Source organism: Electrophorus electricus, chromosome 14, assembly GCF_013358815.1.
Source record: "Electrophorus electricus isolate fEleEle1 chromosome 14, fEleEle1.pri, whole genome shotgun sequence".
NCBI lineage: Eukaryota > Metazoa > Chordata > Actinopteri > Gymnotiformes > Gymnotidae > Electrophorus > Electrophorus electricus.
Genome location: NC_049548.1, coordinates 12340988 through 12365000, shown reverse-complemented (window position 1 = coordinate 12365000; position 24013 = coordinate 12340988). Strand labels below are relative to the sequence as shown.

The window sequence follows — 24013 nt, the reverse complement described above, 5'->3', positions numbered from 1 at the left end:
TAACTAAGACCACGTCCTCCAACATTTCTCCCCTCTCCCTGCCAAGCTCACAATCTGGACTCCCGCCTGGTCTAGGGTGGACCTGGACGTGCTTGCGTGTGTGGGATGGGTCTCGGCATCAGCCTGGATACTGGGGAGCTGCGGGAAATGAAAGGCAGCTGTTCTTGGGTGTTCTCGGCAGGGTGCAGCTTGCTCATTGTAGGAGGGGCTCTTATAAAGCTACATGCATAATGCTATTTACACTGTTTACTATTTACTATTTACAGTGTACGCATATTTGAAGAGGTATGCTCTTATCAGCCACTAACAAGAAATGGGTTTTAAGTGCTAGTCCCTGTTTCATCACTCCTCCCCTATAAAATAGAGAGAAAATACACCCACTGTAAGCATGACTTGAGTCACGGCTCATGTTTGCAGTGGCGCCACAGCCTTAATGGCGCAACTCTCTCCCTGTGGTGCTAAAGAACGCTATCAGGAATAGCACTATCAGGAATAACACTATCAGGAATAGTACTATCATGAATAACACTATCAGGAATAGTACAATCATGAATAACACTATCAGGAATAGCACTATCATGAATAACACTTTTAGGAATAATACTATCATGAATAACACTATCAGGAATAATACTGTCACAGATAATATTGACATGAATAATGTAAACGTCATGTCACGATTAATACTGTCATGAATAATACTGTCATAGACAATTCTGTCCTGAATAATACTACCATGAATAATACTGTCATTAATAATACTGTCATGTTGTTATGGTCTGTTCAGAACAAGACCAGGGAGATTGGTGAACATTCAGCCAGCTTCTTTCATAGAGCCTCCTGCTGATCTGTCAGATAGCTGCCGAGAGCTCGTGTGTCCAAAAACAGGATCGCTGTCTGGCCGCTCCATGTTTTATATAACAAATTATCAGAGGGCTGGAGAAGACACTGAATGTTGGAAACATAAATACAATAAATAACATAAATAAATACAATAACATAAATTCCTGTGAAAAGAAGACCCCCACACCCTGTGTAGCCAGCTCGAGGTGGCTCCTATGAGTCAAGTCACAAACGGGCCAAGTCACAGATGGGCCGGGTCACAGATGGGTATGTAACAGGTGTGTAACTGACAAATAATTAGTGTAAATGTAATAATGATTCTTATATGGGCTCAAAGTCAGGTTTGGTGCATGAAGCCAAAGATGTCAGGTTTTAATGAACAGAGCCAATGTCAGTATCAACTTACTAATACAACTACAACATGAAGAGTTAGAATAGCAGCACATTCACATTTCGCATGTGCTTTTCTGGGAAAGCAGCTAGAAACACAACTGCAACTGTGAGGCTGCTCTTGGCTTGGGTATCAGGATGCCTCTTGGTGGTTGTGTAAGGGGAAACTCCTCCGATTTACATGTGTTAATTGCAAGTGGCCAACACATTACCGAGACATTCTCCTCAGTGAATTGCCACCAGGCGCCGCGTTGGTGTGCAAATGCATGCATACAAACACACAAACATACACACGTACACACACACACACGTACACATGCACACACACACACACACACACACACACACACACATGCACGCACACACACACATGCACGCACACACACACGCACATACACACGTGCGCACGCACACACACGTACACCCATGCACACACACATACGGTTCTCCACTGGCCCTGCCTGCAATTAAGCAGGGCAGAGCCTTGATTTGTATCCAGGTGCGCTACATACGGGTTTAGAGGCAGAGGTGAGTGAAAGCCCCTCTGGTTTCCCCTTTTCTAAACATTCTACTTCTCTGTCATGTCTCCCATCTCCATTTATCCCTCTCTCTCAATCTCTTTTTCTCTATCTCTCACTCTCTCTGTTCATCACTCCCTCTTTCTTCATCTTTCTCTCCATCTCTTGCTCTCATCACTAAAGTTTCTCGTTTCTGGCTCTCTGAGTCTGTGATTTTGTGCCTGTCACAGTTTCTGACTCCCTCTCCCTCCCTATTACTTTTCTTACTGTCTCATTAAAGACGAGCGCTCACAGAATCCATAAATCAGATAAAATGCACTCTATCTCGAACTGATCCCGAATCAAAGAAATACTGAGGAAGGATTCCTCTAATAATAAACACATTTCATACTTGATAGTGGCTTTACGGTGTGCCCTCATTACCCACGCTGCAACACAAAAGGTCATGGGGCTTTGTTTCTGGGACGCTCTTATCCTAAATGCTGTTTGGAGCGTTGGGGATGGGGGTGGGGCAGGCTTGACACACTGATGTAAGAATAGACGTGCTAAACTCCACCAAGGTCCGGAGGCCATCTGAACCCTGAGGTCGCCTAGCAACCAGCACCTGTGTTCACAACAGCATTACACTGACAACAGCCACTGGGAGTATTGGTCCCTGGGCCTGAAGCTCACACAAGCACACACATGCCCACAAGCACACACAAATATGCACTCACACAGACACACAAACGGACACACGCAAACACAGTATCCAGTACATTAATACTGGTGCTGAGAAACAATCATCTTGGTAACAAAACCTCTGTCCAGATGACAATTCTGTACATTTTATGCCTTGGAATTTATCCAGTAAAACATGCCCTGTCTTATTTGCTAACCTGGCAACAAAAGAATTAATGAAAGATGAACTGAAGCACTGACTGCCCTCTATTGTCTAACAAACCAACCCACCCTCTGTCATTGGTCTCCATTTTACTGAAAAAATGTATGTTCTAAGATGTGTGTGTCTAAAGGTGCTCTGACAGTTTCCAGCAATACATAAAGTACATACTGTATGCGCAGTCAGTTAGGAGTCAGTTAATCCTGTGTCCTTTATTCTAAATTTCACAGCAGAGCATTTAATATGTATGATGGACAGGAGTGTGACTGTAACCGTGGGACCTCCTGTATCAGTCATCACAGAGAGGCTGATGGAGAGAGAAGGCTACCCAAGGCCAACCTGACGGGGCTTGTTACCTTTGCAGACGAAGCACTTGATGTGGAAGTGTCTGTTCTGCACGCGCAACACCTCCCCCTTGCAGGCCTTCCCACAGTGGTGACACAGGACAGGGCCACTCTGGGGCTGCCCCTTTGACTGCTCCAGGGGACCAGGCACAGCCTGCTGCTGAAAGACTGTAGCAGAGACACACAGAGAGAGAGAGAGAGAGAGAGAGAGAGAGAGAGAGAGAGAGAGAGAGAGAGAGAGAGAGAGAGCAAGAGAGAGAGAGAGAGAGAGAGAGACAGAGAGAGAAATGGAGAGATGTAGGAGCAAGGACATGAATATAGAGAGAAAAAAGTGTGCATTATGGTTTGTGAAAACAGCTCTGTGAAAGAACGTTCTGATCTATTCCTCGGTCAAGCAAGCATATACAAACAGATCCTGCATATCCATGATTGCCCTTTATATGTATGTAAGTGGCTGAGATGACATAGCCTCAGGAACTGTGATCATTATCCCTGCAGAAGGGTGGGTGAACGCACCAACCAGGGGATGCCTGCAACATGAGATCATTCAGGGAAAATGTTCTGTGAAAAAATGTTCTGTGAATGTTCAGGAAACATTCGAACAACACCTCCAGCCTCACATCGATGATACTGAGGCTTCTCTGGCATCAAAAATCAAATGCAAACAAAAAATTAAAATAAACAAAATGGCAAATAGTCTAAACAACTTGAATAAAATAAAAATAACTACTATTATAATAAAGCATGAGCCCCTGGGCAGTTTGGGTGCGTGACCTCATTTGAATGTTAATGGAACTGGCATGCGGACCAGTTAGAAAGTGGTGTGCTGGAGTCAACCTTCACGTTCAGCACGTGCACCCAGGTACTCATGGAGGAGCAGGAGACTCTCTCTGCCTCTGATATACAGCCACAAAGGAGGCGGGCCCAAACCGGTTTCACTCGGACGTTCCACAGCATTCTATGGTGGGCTTAAACAAAGGCTGTTTACTCAACTGATTGTTCTATGAGGTCCTCGACCCGGTTCGATGGTCAGCATCACTCTGACACAGTGCTGCTGAACTTTTTATTGGATAAAGGCACTTTAGAAGGAATCTATACAAAGGTTTGTCCAAGAGAGCAAGGAGAGACATGCTTTAAGCCAGACATGCAGCATGCTTTGGGGAATGCGATGAAGGAAGAAAGATCATTCAAAATATATTCAATCAAGTTGTTAATCAAGTTGTTGTTGACAGGTTGTTGACAACCTGGGCTCCCAGAAGCACAACTTTTTGGAGTTTATAGCTCATAAGAAACAACAATACATGTTAGACATGACTCAATGAACAGTCATTTAATTTTTTTTATTTAAAACTACAATGTTTAAACCCAACACAAACCTAGCTCATTCACCCCCGGAAGGGGAGATGGGGCCAAAGAGGGGAGGAAAACACACTCCCTGCAGTCAAGCTTCTGGGGCCACGTGGCCCTTCAAATCCATGTACATTCAGTTGCCCACCCTTTTCTCAAAGCAGCCCTGACTCTATATGCGTTATTTCCAGACTGAATTCAAGCGAATACTAATAAGCTGATTTTCTCACAGAAATGTAAATGTAATCAAAGCTGAGCTGAAACGACTGCAGCCTGGTTACTGGACAGCTGCCCACTGTTTGACAGTTCACTATGGTGTTCCACAGGATAGCATGTTTCCAATAAAGACAGGAATGTTGGACGGATCAGCCATCCTCATGGAAAAGGTACTTCAGAGCCTGAGGCTGGCTTTAAGCTGGAAGAAAAAGAAAAGTTTCACAATGGATTACAGCAGGAAATAATGATAAAGGTCTGAACCTGTGTGCTGGGTCCAGGTTTGTTCAGTATCCCCATGGTATATGACTGCAGGAGATGAGCCATTAGAACTCGGTGATGTGTGCTGCAGGGTGTGTGTTCAGCTATGATGACCGCCAACACGAGAAAAATTCATCTGAACAAGGCTAAAGTCACGGGTAACTAATCGAACTATCTAATCAAACAAATCACTGTAACTAATCAGAATCACTGTAGTTCGCATGTCACAGTAAAAATGGATCACTGTAAAGTCTTAAAATTTAGTACAGACAATCCAAATGCACTAAAAGTCTCATCTACTGGAGCTATGGCTTTAGAGATGGAGCAGTGCAGAGCTGAAAGCTATGTGAAGCGGCAGGATGCCTGTGGACGTGCACCTCTCAGGCTCCCACTTACACAGAGCAGCATGGCACAGATGTTCACACCATTCATCAACTCCTCCTGCCAAAATCCCTTGCCATTTGACCTATCAAAGGTCAGCACACGTAGACAGCGGTGCTTTATGGAACCAACGCAGGCCACACTCACACCCATATCTGGGTGCTCTGGCCTTGTGTCTCCCGAGATTTGCTTAACGGGGGTGACAAAAGCGTCCCACTTTGAGCAGATTTCCTATAAATAGGAGACCGCATGAACTCAACTGGCATTCTGTCTTGCCCCGCAACATTCCGCTGGGCATCCATAAACACGACCCTCGCTTCCCCGCACTCAGGTTACCATCGCAGGGTCCTAATGCCACCTCCCCAACCAAGCAACAGAGAGTATTTACTGAAACGAGAGCTGTGTGGTGGGCTTGGAGGAATGAGTAAAAACATAGTCTACTTTTTAAAAAAGTTAAGATGACCGATTTTAAAGTTGGTGTAGTGACAAGGCCAAGTGCCTGACCTGAAGGACTCCACAGCTTCAGTGTGCCTAATGGAGCATGTGGCCCGCACGGGCGTGGCGGCTGTATCTGGCACCTGTCTGCAGTCATCAACAGTGTCAGTCTCCTCCTCCATTCTTTTCCATACAGAGGTTAACCTTCACAGCATTCGTTTTGTCACGCGTGATATCTGACCTCAATGTGGCTTTTTGAAACCTGAGGTCAAGTAGAAGCCGACAACGCTTTCTGACCTTGCCAGGGGACTCAGGGGGTGCGTCCAGCAGAATGAGACATTCGGTCCCCATGCAGCCGCAACCAAAGAGGTAAGCGGCATGCAAAGGCTGACAAAGGGATACAGAGCGAAGGAGCGAGACCACGTGCAAAATTCTGCACATTAACGCCAAACATTTAAAGACAATCTCTACAGTGTACATATTATTCAGCAGGAGAATACATTATTACTTTGTTGTCACACCTGGGAAATGTTTTGGCATACAATTTGTAATTACCCCATGTACTATAATATTCATTAAAACAGGAACATAGCAGAGAGATTGAAAATATTCACATGACTTTCACACTGTAATGCTACATTAATCCTGTCCTACAGAGGAACTTGGTGTTTGGCCTTCTAACATACTACGGCCACTAAAGGTTACTGCAAACAGGAGCTCTCTGGAAGATCACGACATCTGATAAGGGGTCAATTGTTTGTCAACTGCTGATTTAAAAACATCTTGGCACGCAGCTGATATCTTTTTATTATTGTTGGGGAAGGTTTGATCCTGTTGCACTGCGAGTGTGTTTATCTCCAGGACGCAAAACCAACAAAGCAAGAGAGTCTTCAATCTGAAAGACCACAATCAGCACAAAGACAGAGCCCTACTTCACCCCCCTGCCAAGCAGCTGCACGTGGACGTCCCTAGTCCAACAGCAGCGGTGAGATTTACGGTTTTCTAAGACAGACGGTTCTGATGGGCATGCCGCACCCGTTCAGAAGCTCCCGTTCCGAGAGCTGCACGCTGAATAAAATGGGTTAGAGCTGGAGTCTCTGGGGTGGAGAATAATGGCCTGGGAGTCCGCCAGTCTGCCAGAGCGGAGGCAGGGACAGGGCCTGCATGACCACACCAAGTGCCCGGCGCTGACACAGTATGTCTGCAGATTGAACAGCTAGTGCCGGTTGATTAGAAAAGGTGAAGTTTTATTATGATAGCATGGGTTCCATCTGACAAATGATGAGAGAATATCCTCCGTAAAACATCCAGAACCCATGGAATCTAAGAAAGAAGTGGCACAGATTTCCAAACCTCTCCTTCCCCTGGAGTCTGAAAGTATGCTCCATCAGCTGAGCAAATGGCTCACTTCCAATGATTATAAATGAAATGTATCAATTTCCACTCTCAGATCTGTAAGTCTGCCATAAGTATTATTAAAGAACAAGCAATGAAATGAAATCCTAATAAATACTAAGAAATAATAAACTAAAAATATTATTTGTATAATAACTAATAAATAATAATACTAAATACTAATGAATAGTCATGATAAATGTTAATCTACTCTAGTCTGGACAGCAGCCGTGTGTTCTGTTCTGCTGGGTTGGGTGGTGGTGGCTCTCTGCTAGTGTACAGGACTGCTGCGACATACACAGGAGTGGCAGGGGGTTTGTTTACTGCCCCTGCTGTCTCTCCAACTGCTGGAAGAACTCCAAATATTACCTCATTGCTACTCGCCATTCCAGTAGCCTTCAATAGGATACAGTGGAATCTGATTGGTTCAAAACACTGCCAGTGTCATGGAATCAAATCCCAAACTGGTTGACTAACAGCATAAATCCTACCTCACAGCTCAGTTTTATTTATCTACTAAAGAGCAAATGGGTTTGTTCTGACAAAGTCAGTACTGGAAAAAAGATTCAATCTAACATTTCTGAGGCTACTTCAGTATAGGCAATTGGATATGTATCTGAAATAACTCTTGCCTCATTTTCAAATAAAAACGCATAGCAGTGGTTCAGGTGACATCAGCTATTACCAGGAGGTCAACACTGCATCACAGCCTTGGACGCACTACCCCTGCAGATGTTAAACAGCTGGTTCTGTCCAACATTTAATAAATACTGAACTGTCAGCTCATAGAGTGTCAAGTTTTACATCTACCTGATCAGAACCTAATTCACACACAAGAAAAACTTTCAGAGATCCCAGATGAACCTCTCTGTAGTTGATTAAGACAGACTGTCGTGAACCTACTAAATGTCTGACTGCACTATGAAATTCTGTGATGGCAACCATTGGAAATATTAGATCACCTTATGAAATAATGGTCATAAGTTCACTGAAGGGTAAATCCTGAATGGCAAGGTAATAACATTTTAACATATTTGCTGCCCAAGTCTTCATCACAAGTATCAAACCTCAGTAACCACCTTTGAAAAATCATGAAATTCCTGCTCCTCTCACACACACACACCCCACTCCCCATACACACATACACACAACCACATACATATACACACACATACGCACACACAGTTGGTCCAGGCTGTTGCCCACAGGGTCCAGATTGCATTAGAGCTCGTGGAGTGCAGTAGAAAGCCATCCTGCCTGATAGTGTAATTGTTTATTCTCTAGGTTGGGTCCTGACACTGTAGTTTTACTTCATATTACTAAAATATTTTTAGTAATATATGTATATTACTATGTAGTATATGTATATATGTAGTACTATACATGTAGGTAAAATATTTATCTACATCACATGAGAACTTACTGTGCAAGTGACAGAAGAGCTTTCAGCTGATATATTAAATGGGAATACGGAAGGAGGTCGTAAAGACTTAATTATGTCACATAGTCATATTGCTCTTCACGGTCATTTCTGTGGGAGTCATCTGAGCTGTATATCTTTCCTTCCAGTCTTACACATTTTACTAGTGTCTTCTAAGATTTCTTTAATAATTCATGGTAGCCTTTATTTATAGCAAATTTCTATGTTCCGACATCATCGATTCTTAATTTTACGTTCAGTGGCATTGCCTCTCTGCGCGAAATAAACTGTAAAATCAACCAGCTTTGTTGGCTATTTAAATTCAGCTGGAATGGCTACACGATAACCAGTGTGGAAACATAACCCACGCAACTGATGCCACACCAACATCAACTAACCGCGAATAACCATGTGATCACACATGAGCGCCACGGTAACCTACCTTTTTCCTCCGGCATAGCTTTTCTTTTTTACCGTCAGGTCTCGGTTACTAATAAAGCAAGCCAAACTCTGGTTCACTGCACGACTGTATCTCACTGTTGCGCAGCGGGTTTATACATCGTCTTCAGGATTCTTTTGATGAGTGGCGGAGGTGACCGTGTCCACGGAAAGACGCGCTCCTGAGACGCGGCAGTGTCCCGGTGCTGGCACACGAATGAACGCCGGCTCGTATGATTCCGAAAGCCACTCCGAGAGCGTGTTACTGCCTGATCTACAGTCAGTTTATTGCAGCAATACAATATAAATAGAATATCCCCAAGCACAAAATACACCGGGGCGCTCAAAGCAAGTTTAGAAACGTAAGTTGGGCGAACGCTGCCGAGTACTGTGGGTGCCTTCTTGGCCCATCGTCAATTTTAACTTTTCAAGCGCAGTACACACACCACACCCCCAAGCTTGCGCCGGTTGCCAAGGCATGTAGTAAAGTTATCTATACTCATGGGGCTAACGTGCACTGAACTAATCCACATTACTATGCAGTTACAGAAGTTCTCTGATGATGAAAAGCACATGTAATATTTCCTAGTTCTAAACTAGATAATGTCAGTGCCTGTAGAGAAGTCTGCAGCATGGAGGACATTCAAGGCTCTACATGAAGTGTCAGGACAGTGGGCAAGGGAAGTGTTTGTAATACTAAATATGTGTGTATGATACTAAACTAGAGTGCTGTGTTAAACATTCAACTGCATAAAACTAATAAAACAAACACACACACACACACACACAGAGAACACACAGTTCCTGTACAAACATATAAGAATGCAAAATTATTACGTTTAGGCACCATATATGCCTCATTCACAGACGGTGGAATGACAGGACTTTAAAACTATATGCTTAAACAGTAATGGCTGGCTCCATGAACTGTGAAAACACTGCATAGCCCTTAATACAAAATAACAGCCTAGCACGGACGATCTTCGGGTTTTCCTGTTGTTAACATCAGTGTTGCCTCATCTACCACCCATTTTGGCACTTTCAAGTCATAAAAAGTACCAAAGACGTAATCCCACCCTGATTTGTGTGATCTATAAAATCAAATTTAATTCTCAGTTTAATTTCTGAGTTACTCCAAGATGATCACTACAGCATAGTCATCAACGTGCACAAACATTAAAATCAACATTTCAGTTTGTCAGCACAGCTATAGAAGAAATATAATAAGATGCAAACGACGGTATATTTGGTTGAGGCGTTTGATTGATTGCTGAAAGAGCTGCCCTGACTGGAGGAGAGTAACAGCAGAAAGCAGTGTGGTGGGAGGGGCATCAGAAGCCAGCAGACTGCTGAGAGTTCAGCCTATGAAAGCTTCACACAGCATAAGAGCCAACCATTTCACATCAGATGGGAAAAAATCCTGTTGTTCGCTGCCTTTGTCATTTACTGCTCTATGTACACTGTGTGCACAAAAAGAAAACAATCAACCTTATATATCTTTAAAACAGCAATCCCATAAGAGTTCACAAGGGTTAACACATTTGGATGCATAAAAAGGGTTTTGTGACTATTGGAATAGCTAACATCTTGAATAATTACTGAGTAAGACATGTAAGTTAAAACGTTAGATCTCAGTAAGATGAATGAAGGTGCGCTTCAGAGGCCCCCAAACATGCTCATCTGATTAAGTCCTGCAGGGCCAAAGTGTCCAGTCCACTGTAGGCCATTTGCAAGTGCCTTTCCTCTCCTTCCACAGCTGAACTATCTACTACTTCTGCTGGTTTTAATACCATGAGTTGTCTCACAAAGTTTTTTTGTTTGATTTTGTTTTTTTTGCTGGTGGTGATGCAGGCAACTCATGCAAAAACGTATCAATGTGTCAATGTGTGTATGTGTGCCATTTTGGAGGACAGATGTGTTCCCAGACACGTATGGGTCACTTGCAATTATGAATGTGAAACAAGATAAATCCGATGATCTTACTGCATCGTGCAATGTTGGCAGAAAATCTTTTACAAGTGGGCCAAACCTTTACTCATTCATGTGACCCTGCAGTGTGTTTTGCGTTTGTTGCATATTGGATACGATACTGCATACCATTATGAAGTATACTGTATATTGGGGGAATACTGAATACTATTATGGGGTATACTGTATATGCAGTATATAGTATATACAGAGTACAGTATGCAGTATGCAGTTACCTGTATCAAACATAAGATGCTCAGTTCGTTGGTGAGGTTAAATGATTATCTTTCCAGATTATCCTGTGATGTTGGGGTGTCTGAAATCTAGTTCCAGTCCCGTGTCGGCCAGTTTTGAATTGTAAATATTACTTATTCAGAATTTATGATTCTGTGTGTGGGGTAAACACCAATTCTCTGGTGTAAACCGCAATGTTGATGTCACGCCAGTGTATACTGAAGAGTTGTAAGCGTGGCAGCTAAATTAAGAACTAAGTGGAATACAGAGAAGGAGGATAAACTTGTTAAAGTTGTTGGAACAGCATGGATGTCTAATGTGTGCTGGAAAATATACCATTAGAGAAGCGATTAAAAAAAAACAGCTGTGTAAAAATTGAGTAATTCATCCATCATGTTTAGATCTAAAGTCACATTAGTTTGCGGGAAAACTCACAATGTATCAGTTCACGAGAAAGTCCCCCTCATGGGTTTGAGAATCGAAACCATTGATGTTGGTTGTCCAGTGCTATGTTGGAAATAGCCTACTACATACTACTACCCCAAATCAGTATGCCGTATGCAGTAGGCAACCAAAGTCATTTTTAAAGTATGCGAAAGATGACGTCCTACTACTTTGTGGTGTACTGCATCCAGACATGCATAATCTGGATGGCGGAAAATATTTCACAATTGAGCGTAAACATTGTGTGGTGTTTCATTCAGGGCATACCGGGTAGTGTGGGTACACCGATGACTGACAAAGATCAAGGACAAAAAAAAACAAAAAAAAACCCGGAGAAAATCTCAGTATGTGTGGGGTCTGTCAACATCGATTAGGGATTGTAAAGTCCTGGAGTGTGGTCCACGCAAAAATAATAATAATAATAATAATAATAATAATAATAATAATAATAATAATAATAAATAAAAATTGGCTGCACCGCGTAAAACATTACATGTTTCAAGATCAAAGATTTTGCACGACCTAAGAAATCCTTCACGATCCGCGACTGCCATGTGCGACAGTATCATCGCTATAACCGCACAATGTGTACCCGGCCGGCACTACACACTTTCTGCCCGATTTAACCTAGATTTGCCCGTTGTAATACAGTTTCCCAAATCTGAAGCGATTTTCCTTGTCGGGAGCTCGATCGGAAGTGACTGACGGTGTGGATGATCTGGTAGTGTGAGAGAAGAAACATGCCGACCGAGCTGTGAAGCGACAGGAGACTCTCCGATATTACAAACTCTAAATGCTCCAGGGGATGCAGCTGAGCGTGTGATACCAGCGAGAGAGCCAGAAGCATAGAATACAAATGGCGAGCGGACCGCACAGATGGGGGATCTGCTAGTCGATCAGTCTCTGTAATGTCTCCGGTAAGAAATCACTGGCTGCGCTAAGTTTCTCTTTACGCATCTTGTCTGTACGTGTAACTTAAATACACAAACAGCAGCCTCGAGACGCAACACGTGCGTCTTCGGTTTCGCCACGCGATAAAAGGATCCCGCAGGTTCCCTTCAGATGTACAGTTCTGAGGATATTCGTATCCCATCCGCGGTGAAATTATGTGTGCGATAGCAATTCTTTACCTGATCGCCCAGAATACTAGACATTCTGTGGGGGGGGGAATGACGTTATCCTGAGTGAGATGCTCTTTGTTTTTAAATTCTGTTAACATTTTCCTGAGTCGTATAGTGTACGCCCAGCCGCAAACAGCGCTTATCCTTATTATCCTTACTGGACCAAAAAAAAGGCCAGAATATTGTCACATCACAGATGCTGACTCTTCTGCTTCTGAGGGCCAATATAAGCGTCAAGGTGTACTTTTGTTTTTCTAAAATTTTCTTCAGCAGCAAATTAAGCAACGGTGAATGTCATCTCAGAGAGTGGCTGTGTTACTCTCCCTCTAAAAGGGGGTGGTTTATGTTTGGCATGCAAGATATTTCTGGAAGTGAAACGTTCAGACCCATTTTGCCAAGGTTACAGTGACTGCATGCAGGCAAATGTTCACCTATCTGAGTATGAGGGCTATGAAACATACAGGAATGCTGTGCTAGTCTATATCAACCAGAGTTTTGATCGCAGAGCTATTGCTACCCAACTCAAAAACATAATTTGAAGGTGAGCATGATAATTGGACTTTGTTGACTGGTATCTTTGCGTTATAGTTTTGTTTTCTGTCCTTACTGTGGTTTGGGTAATCTGTCTATATTAGCCGGAGATAACTTGTATAATGTGTTGTGTTGTATACTGCTTTGAAGAATACGACACCTTTGAGGCCTGTACCAGTTGTAGCCACTGGGCCCACAGGCTGGTTAAAACACCTCAGTCTTCAGTCAGCCTGCAATGCTTTCTTATGAAAGCAAAGATTTATTGGAAAATCACCTTTACAATAGGAACTAAGTCCCTTATACACTCCACTCTGAGAGGCAGACGAAATTGAACAAACTAGAAGTCCACTAAACCTGCAGGAAAAGCCCCACCCACTACAGCACATGTTTTGGTGTATATGGTACAGGCAAATACAGGCGAATTCACAAGTCATAGTAATACAAATATGAAATTTACTGTTAATCAGCATTTTCAGGAGTAACATTTTAAAACTGCACTCTCTGACATTAGTGACTCCTGAGGTAGAAGTTTTATTTGTAGTGTGTGATAGTGTTGAATTCAGGTGATCTGCATGCCTCTCTCACACTGGAAAAACAGGGAAACAGTACTCTAATATATTAAATGCAGTTAGTCTATATAGAATGATATTAGTTATAAACAATCCTGAAGAAAATTATAGAAAAGATGATAATAATAAAATACAATGTTAATATAAAATCTGGGATACAAGGTGTTTCATTTCTTACCCCAAACATTTGGAAATTTCATCAGTGAGAAAAATTCATTTCTCTTTGAGATTTCCATGTTTTTGGTCATTCTTATGCCAACCTTGTGAAAGCTGACCATTTTGCCTGTCAGGCTTGTTCTCCTCATTACTGTGTGGATATGAGCCAGAGGTTGGTTATGATGGTTATGATGGCACTCCACTTATGAGCTCGCACATGTATGCAGTTTCTCCTAATGAAACCTCTGAGACATGACTAATGCTTTGGCTGGGCCAAGGAGGCATTTCTTAAGCCTCCACCTTTTCACACATCCAGTTAATCTAATTACTGCATTCCTGGTGGTCTGGAAAGGGAAACAGGTCATATTCTGTTCCATCAGCTGGACGTTTTTTCCATTTTATCGTTTCACAGAATTTACATGCTGACACAATGTCTAGGAAAAGCTGTATACTGTAGCTCCCTCTGATAGGACAAAACAACTGCATATCAAATTGGACATTGCAACAGTTATTGGACAAAACAACTGCATATCTAACTGGACACTGCAATAATAGCCACAGCAGGTAGCTTTTCTTCCAGCTGTTGCTTCAGTCCTTGTTCTAAAAGGATGTGTGCAAGAGAAACAGTCAGGCTTCAACCTACAAAGAAAACATATTACACAATTCACTCAAGCTTTTCCTATGCCCTTGTGTGAGAAGATAACATGTAGCACTGGGTCTAGGGCATGACTGTGTATCCATGTCCTAACTCTCTGTGTTATCCAGTGGGTGTGTATCAACATCTGCTTTTGCCAGAGTGTATGCAGGGCATCCCAGTTTAGTTTAGACTGTTTAAAGTGGACATGGATCAATACAGCAGGAAGAACGACATGGCTGCTAAGAAACCACCCAAAGCAAACATACTTCAGGATTCCCGACAGTTCTGGGGGACACTTGGACCAAGGAGTGGCCTTCAGACAAATATGCACATGTAATACTCTTTCGATTCAATTCATGAAAGCACACACTTTCATAATTAGTGTGAGATATGAAAAAAAGCACACACGTTCATTACTAGTGTGACATATAACTGTTATTGTAAACAGAAAAAATGACCACTGTTATAAACAGTATGAACATGTTTAAGCTTACACCCATACACCAACACTTAGAAATGAGCCAGGATCAAAAATAAGGATTTATAATACGGGCAAATGGTATTATGCCTTCTAATATTATGATAATGATTAAATCTATTACAACATATTTTGTTGCAATAAAAACATACAAGAATTTGACTTTGTAATCTTGGCATTACAAGACCGACTTTGTTGGACAGCTCTTTTGTACAGTTTGAATCAAATAATCCTCATTCATGGAGGCTAGAAGGCACAGTAGTGAAGCTGGAAAAATCAGCTGCTCTTGTATTATAACTACAAACAAGAACCGCTTCCACAAGACACCCAAACAACCTCATGGAACCAACATCCAGCCCTGCACATGTCCTGTTTAGAACTGCGCAGCTCTACAAAGCCTGCACTGAAGATCAGCCCATCTGTAAACCTGGAACATGAACTCTACATCACTCCCTTCATTTTGTATTATTTCTGCATACATGGACATTCCAAAATTTGTATGCAGAATATATGAATAAAATAGTGCCGGTGGACTAGGTTATTACAAATAACATGTTTTAATGTTGTCTTGCACTAACTAGACTGTAATGTGATGATTTATTAAACAAGACGATTTATTAAAATCATGATCTTAAACAAAAACCCTGCTTTGGACGCAGTGTTAAAACAGTCAGTGATTATGCTGTTGAGATGCCAAACATCTTGTCATGTCTCCAGTAAATCTTGAGCAGGGTGATGTTACTCAGGAGCTTTAAAGGCTTTCCTGTGCCTCACACCTTCTCAAAGCTGATGACACACCAGCAGGGAGAATGCACGCTGAAACACAGCACACCTGCTTCCGCTGGCATACACAATGTTGAAAATGAAATTCATATAAATTAAAAGTGCAGTACATTTATATAGTAATTATGAACGAGTCTATTTGTTTGACCAAATCTATTTATATAAATAACATCATATGATTTGGCAGACTGACAAAAACAAGTGACTGAAAATCACAGGTTGGTCAGGATGCAGAATGTTCATATGCACATTAGAGTAAGAATACTGTATTTGACAATATTTTTAGTTTTACTAGTTTTAGTTTTCACTATTTTTAGTTGTTTAGTTTCATGGCTGTTTAGTATTTTCTTAATGGAAACTTACATTTGTGCATAGCTTTCCTCTGTAAAATGTCCCCATACTGCCAAACAATCCTTGTTTCCTTGTCCTATGGGGGTTTTGGTGCCTCAAACAAAGGAAAAAAACCCAAGACTATGCAACGCAAGGGGTCTCCTCAAGTTCACCAATTAGTTCCTAACTACTGAACAGTGCACACAAAGACACTCTCCATCCCCAAGGATAAAAGAGAATCGGGGGGGGAGTGAAGATGTAAACAGTAGCCATCTAAATATGCATAATTTACTACACTATATGTAGTGGTTCACTCTCACCCATATAACGTGACTTTAATGCACAGCACTGAGGTTCACTTATCAATTATCAATAGCTCTCTCTCTTACACACAAACACACCCACACACACATCCACATAAATCAATGCTAATGCACATCTGACTCACGGGGTGTATTATAGACTACCCACTGCAGTTTCCAGAACAGAATTCTCCTACATCCCATTTCTCATTTGGATGCTCTGTTAAGCCTGCAGAGATGGGGGCTGGAATGGCCCGGAATAGTGAAGGCCACTCCTCCTTCTTCCAGTCCACAATTAAGCAGATGCCAGAAAGAAGCAGCACACCCACAAAACAAGACACAGCTGTCATGCCCTTGCTATGGTTGTCCTGCTGGTGATACAAATACCAACAAATACTAAACACTGAGAAATCTAGCCTGACCAGTCACTTTGGTACATGGATACCACATTCTGGCTGCCTTGGGTGCATTGAATTCCTGCATCTCCCGTCATTCACTTGGTAACCGTGGCTGAAGGGGGAGGAGCTAACTGTGCTGTTCCCCTGGTACATTCTAAGTCTGCTCACAATTGCACAACAGACTAAAGACATTGCTAAAACATTTCCTGAAATTACATGCATTTATTCGAAACATTTAACACAAATCCAAAAAACAGGTCACCAAAATGCATCTGTCTTGCAAAAGTAAACTATTGACTCAAAAACATGTTACACTTTTTTAGATTGAAATGTCTTCAAAACGCATACAAATCACATGTATATTCAATACCGCCCATAAATCGAACTCGAGTGCAATCAACTGAAAACAGTATCATCGGAGATGCTTATGAACTTTTAACAGTTGTGCAGGGGAAAAAGTGAAAATATGGATGTTTGTAAAACCCAGAAATATTATATATCCTGATTGGAAACTGTTATTTATGGATATATAATTGAGCTTTTGGGACAGAAAGCATTTAGAAATAAAAAAAGAAAGAAAGAAAACAGCTGCTTTCTGCCACAGTATCCCATCTCTGAGCTTGGGCAGGCCACTTTGCACGCAGTGATTTCCCTGTTCAGAAAGGCCACTTCTCATTAAGGAAATGTGGCAGAAGGGACTCATCTCAGAATTGTGAATTGTAATCGAACTACTCATGGGTCTGAACACTACTATGAAACTGGTTTTATCCCAAATCAGAATGTAAGCATGTTCTGGATAATGTAAGAGGGTTCTGGATAATGGAAGAAAGTTTGGGGTAATGAAAGCATGTTCTTGATAATGTAAGAGGGTTCTGGATAATATAAGAAAGTTTGGGATAATGTAAGAGGGTTCTGGGTATTGTAAGAAAGTTTGGGATAATGTAAGAGGGTTCTGGATAATGTAAGAAAGTTTGGGATAATATAAGAGGGTTCTGGGTATTGTAAGAGGGTTCTAAATAATGTGAGAGGGTTCTGCTCCTGTTTTCTGGGCTCTTGTTCAGTCATAGTTTCCCACTGAGAAATGTAATAAGAGCTGGTATGGTACAGTTTCCTCAATTACTCAGATACATGACTGTTGGTTTCACTTTCACCAAAGATGCAAAGAGTTCACCTGAGGCACAGGTGACAAAGGAAAGAATCAACAAATACTGTCTTAGCAAAGTTTTGGGCCACCATGAGACATCAGAAACAGTTTCAATATGCCTTGACATAGATTCTGTAAGTCCCTGGAATCATTCAAGAGATTCCCTCTGGTCCCTGTTGTTGTGATATTGGTGGTGGAAAGCATTATCTAAAATGTTGGTCCAAAATCTCCCACGGGAGGTCAACTAGGTTGAGCTTTAGCAGCTGCAAATGCCATAGCACGTGATTACATAATTGTCGTACCTATCAACCATTCAGTGACACTCGTACCTTGCGGATCTGTGCCAGCCAGTAAGAGACCACTCCATTCAGGACAGAAATGTTTCATCATGGAACAAACCCATTGTTGTATTGGCTGCATTGTCTGTATAGTCTATTTATGGTTTTGTTTTGCTTTTTTCAAACTTTGATGTGGTTTGACATTCCTCCCACTTCTGCCTTTTGCTCTTTTTCTGAGCTGACGTTTGTGAAGAGACCTCTGCTGCTGTGGTGGAAAAGGCAGTCTGAAGGGGTGTGACGAATGTCGGCAGAGAAGTGAATACAGAGATATTTATAGATTTGTTTTATGGAGACCTACATAAAATGCCTCAAAGGAGAAGAAATCAACTGTCTACAACAGGAAGAGTACAGAAGTGTGCAGATGAGGGTTTCTGTCTGTGTGTGCTGGCAACCCATAATTCGGCTGAGTGTGGAAGTGCTAGAACTTTCTGCTGGCTGGCAACACTGAGCAAACTGAGCTGGCATGAGTCACACAACATTATTTTGCTGACCTTTACTGACTTGGTCAAATGTCCTGGGCAGAATGCTTCTACATCGTATATTGGCACCTACTTCTAGGCTAAAATTATTTACAACAATCTCCCAGACTGAACTTAATCTTCATGTAACAAATAGAATGCATGTACATACGCATGTAAGGAATATACAAACAGAAAAAAAAATAAAGAAAAATCCTGGAAATAAAAGTCCTAAACTTCACACATTCCGCAATACAATAAAATAAAATTATATCTCTCTCTGTCTCTGTCTCTGTCTCTCTCACTCACTCACTCACTCACTCTCTCTCTCTCTCTCTCTCTCTCTCTCTCTCTCTCTCTCTCTCTCTCTCTCTCTCTCTCTCTCTCTCACACACACACACACACACACACACACACAAACACACACACACACACACACACACACACACTTCCCTCTGGAATCTCCAAGATAAACAGAGGCCTGTTTTGCATTATAGTGCCAATTGCTGCTGGTAAAATATTTGCTTTTAACTGAGAACTCCACTAAAACTGCAAAAAACAACAGTCAAATGGGTGGTATTGATATCGCTACGGCCTGATGTTTCATTAATTGTTTTACAAAATGGTGAGGACCTACAATGAACTTATTCCTTAGGAACATTTGAGAAAACAACAGCGAAAATCAACAAACCCTCCCACACACAGGGCCACACACAGTTTGCACCCAATCATATGTAAGTAGGAGCCAGAACTTCATCAAAGATTAAAGAGATGCAATGACTGCCATACCCTCTCCAAAGCTCCCTGGTACACACTATCACAGCATGCAATCAGTTAGCTTAAAAAACACCCACCCAGTTAACATGAATGTTACTGAATTGCCAGTGGAACGGTTGCATCACTTATTCTAAGGCCATTATTCTCCAGTAACATTTCAGAGGGTATGACTAGCATGTGGACGCAGTATCGCATCAGTATTTGAACTCAAGAATTTTTATTTCTCACTCTTTCCTCATCATATGTGCTTGCTATCGACACACCAATTTTACACATTTTATTTGAAACTTATGAAGTTATGCAGCTAAGGATATCACTGCCAATGAATTTATCCCGAGGCCATTCTTATCCACTGCTGGATGTCCACTGTGTAAAACAACATGGCCAGGATCTCTGTGCTCGGGAGGCTTTCTCACTGACATGAGCAACTGGAAGCCATTAATTCCATTAATCACCAAAACAAATAAAAGTCAAGACAATAGAAATGTCACAGACCAGTGCTACATTTCTGAGCTACATTTCAGGGTTTCTCTCTCTCTCTCTCTCTCTCTCTCTCTCTCTCTCTCTCTCTCTCTCTCTCTCTCTCTCTCTCTCTCTCTCTCTCTCTCTCTCTCTCTCTCTCTCTCTCTATATATATATATATATATATATATATATATATATATATATATATATATATATATATCTCCTTGTATATATATATATCCATATCCTTATATATATCCATATCCATATCAAGTGACACACAAGTGACAGACTCTTGTTGTCTTCTGTTCCTCTTTTTGTCAACACCAGCTGTGGTCTCATACATGCAACTAGCAGAACATTCTGGTGTACTACTTATATACCCCACACACACATAGAACATACTGGTATACTACTTATATACCCCACACACACATAGAACATACTGGTATACTACTTATATACCCCACACACACATGGAACATACTGGTATACTACTTATATACTCCCCCGCACATAGAACGTACTGGTGTACTACTTATATACCCCCCCACACATAGAACATACTGGTGTACTACTTATAAACCCCCACACACATAGAACATAATGGTGTACTACTTATATACCCCCCCCACACATAGAACATACTGGTGTACTACTTATATACCCCCCCCCACGCATAGAACATACTGGTGTACTACTTATATACCCCCCCACACATAGAACATACTGGTGTACTACTTATATACCCCCCCACACATAGAACATACTGGTGTACTACTTATATACCCCCCACACACATAGAACATACTGGTGTACTACTTATATACCCCCCCACACATAGAACATACTGGTATACTACTTATATACCCCACACACACATAGAACATACTGGTGTACTACTTATATACCCCCCCCACACATAGAACATACTGGTATACTACTTATATACCCCCCCCACACATAGAACATACTGGTGTACTACTTATATACCCCCCCCACACATAGAACATACTGGTATACTACTTATATACCCCCCCCACACATAGAACATACTGGTGTACTACTTATATACCCCCCCCACACATAGAACATACTGGTGTACTACTTATATACCCCCCACACACATAGAACATACTGGTGTACTACTTATATACCCCCCCACACACATAGAACATACTGTTGTACTACTTATATACCCCCCCACACATAGAACATATTGGTGTACTACTTATATACCCCCCCCACACATAGAACATACTGGTGTACTACTTATATACCCCCCCACACATAGAACATACTGGTGTACTACTTATATACCCCCCCACACACATAGAACATACTGGTGTACTACTTATATACCCCCCCACACATAGAACATACTGGTGTACTACTTATATACCCCCCCACACACATAGAACATACTGGTGTACTACTTATATACCCCCCCACACACATAGAACATACTGGTGTACTACTTATATACCCCCCCACACATAGAACATACTGGTGTACTACTTATATACCCCCCCACACATAGAACATACTGGTGTACTACTTATATACCCCCCCACACACATAGAACATACTGTTGTACTACTTATATACCCCCCCACACATAGAACATACTGGTGTACTACTTATATACCCCCCCACACATAGAACATACTGGTGTACTACTTATATACCCCCCCGACACACACATAGAACATACTGGTGTACTACTTATATACCCCACACACACACATAGAGTGGGGCTTCCTTACAAAGAACCTAATTATTTAAAACAGATTTTATGAACCATAGGTCTGTCTAAAAGTCAGGAAGCTGCCCACACTAGAAGTGTTAGCAGCGACTGCTGACATATCTTGAAAGGACTGGTGCTCAGAGCTTCACAGATCTGTGGGCTGTCTGCAGTTCTCCAATGCGGGTACATTTGTCATTAGAAAACAGACAACAACAAAACCCCACGTGCCAGCAGAGAGTATCCAGAAAACGGATTTTAATGGGACTGGATGTGCAAAAACGGATGAATTCAATTTGAAATAACTCTAATAACCTGTCCTTGATATCAGGTGGAAACTATATCCAGCATTTAGGACAAGCCAATATTTTAGTGAGTATGGAACCTAAAAGTGAATTTTGAACCTAAAAGACTTGTCACATGATCCCTGGCTACACTGTCAATAAAATCAAAGTGACAGATCTGCATTACGGTATAAAGGAAAGTCCCTTTGTATTTGAAGCACTGCTACTAAATAAAGAGCATTTCCCATACTCAGCCATCACAAAAAGTGGGTGTCTTGAGAGTGAGGGTGAGTGAGAAGGGAATATTTTTACAGTGTGAGTATTGAACAGGTTTAGGCACTATTGACCGGCCTGTCTGCTAAATTAGCTAATGCCTGGTCTTAGTTACTTAGCCCGTGATCAGCACCCATGCACTACAAAACATGATGACTGGCAGACTAAATCACTGCTTATCCATTTTTGTAAAACCACTCTCATAGACTTCCCATTACTTGCCATTCACTGGGTGAACACCCATGGGCCTATTCAGGAGAAGAGCCTCTAGGCAACAGACTATGGACGTCATGGACTTCTTCTATAAGACCCTTCATACTGCAGTGTAAAAACGTTCGACTACTACATCCCACTAAGCACTAAGCGTTAAATAGCTTTTATTTTGTTAGTCAAAAGAAGAAAGATGCTGAACCTCCTCTCGTTGCTTGACGCTCTTAATGCATTTTACGCTACTAATAACGAGTTTGCCCCATTCCCTACGTCGACATGAGATATTTACAGAGTAAAGATTTTTGTGCTAACCAAAGGTGGATAGTCAGACAACACCGTTGTGCTGCTCTGCCACGGAGACTGATCGTAGCACGTTAGCCACTTTCGTAATAGACTGCAGTGCGAAATAACCGCTCCGCCCTGTATATTTAAGGGGAAGAGACTGCACACTCACGCACACGCACACGAAATAGCCACGCTGCGGGGGGGAAATGTTGTCACGAGAATAATCGGACCGGTGGCGCAAAAATTCGACATTGCGCAACCAAACAGATGGCCTACAACGTATACTAGATTGTGGCTATAAACGTCTGCCCGTCTAACACTGTCACGTCAAACAAGAAAATAACACGTCGATTACAAAATAGATTGCAGTGTACTACGCACCGATTCCATCCGTGTTAAAAACAAGGTCTAAAAACAAGAGCAAGACTCACCGGTGCTCATCGCTCTGCCCGACCTGTCGCCAGATTATGGTTATGCTGTAGTCGATATCCTCACTGCTGAGGCATCAGTGCGCTTTCTTGGTTACTCCAGTGCAAAGATGCCCGTAGGTGAGAACACCACCAATTTCAGTTAGATGATCTTCGGCAGTATATATTCTACTGCGATATGAAGGTTTGTACGATAGGTCTTGAAGAAGTGCACGACTGGCTTGGGTGTTTCCGTGTGACAGCGGCGCACTTCGCCCTCTCCTCAGCACCATCCCTCGAGCCAGAGGATAAACAGCGGCGGGGACATCTCCCGACTGCGCTTCGTTTACGTGCGGGGACACGTGGCTCATTACTCGATCTCTCTCTCTCTCTCTCTCTCTCTCTCTCTCTCTCTCTCTCTCTCTCTCTCTCTCTCTCTCTCTCTCTCTCTCTCTATCTTTGTGACGTGTATATCTCTCTCTCTCTCTCTATCTATCTTTGTGACGTGTATCTCTCTCGATACACGTCACAAAGATAGATAGATAGATAGATAGATAGATAGATAGATAGATAGATAGATAGATAGATAGATAGATAGATAGATAGATAGTAGTGAAGTACACGGATTTTCCAGAGAAACAGGGTGTTTCGGACAGAAGTCGTTCATATGAAGGGTAACCTAGATATAAACTTTGCGTACATCAAGACGTAAATGATACCATGTCAGTGGATTAGTAACATGAATAATAATTAGGAGTAGATCAGATCTATCTGTTTTATCCATAAAGAAATCACATCTAACACCTAGCGGA

The 24013-nt window shown here is 42.0% G+C and overlaps 1 protein-coding gene across 5 annotated transcripts in view; it reads right to left on the bottom strand.

The window, feature by feature from the left end:
• Positions 1-23578, bottom strand: part of ablim2 (actin binding LIM protein family, member 2) — a 61405-nt gene extending 37827 nt beyond the window's left edge. For 2 of the 5 annotated variants that reach the window (XM_035533783.1, XM_035533785.1), the window contains exons 1-2: positions 8870-9263; positions 2988-3143 (exon numbers count right to left, since the gene is read on the bottom strand). In XM_035533783.1, coding sequence (XP_035389676.1) covers positions 2988-3143; positions 8870-8885 — 172 coding nt within the window. In that variant the 5' untranslated portion in view covers positions 8886-9263. Of the gene's footprint in view, positions 1-2987; positions 3144-8869; positions 9265-23225 lie in introns of those variants that run through there. The other 3 variants (XM_035533784.1, XM_035533787.1, XM_035533786.1) reach the window with 3 other exon arrangements.
• Between the last annotated feature and the right edge of the window lie 435 nt (positions 23579-24013).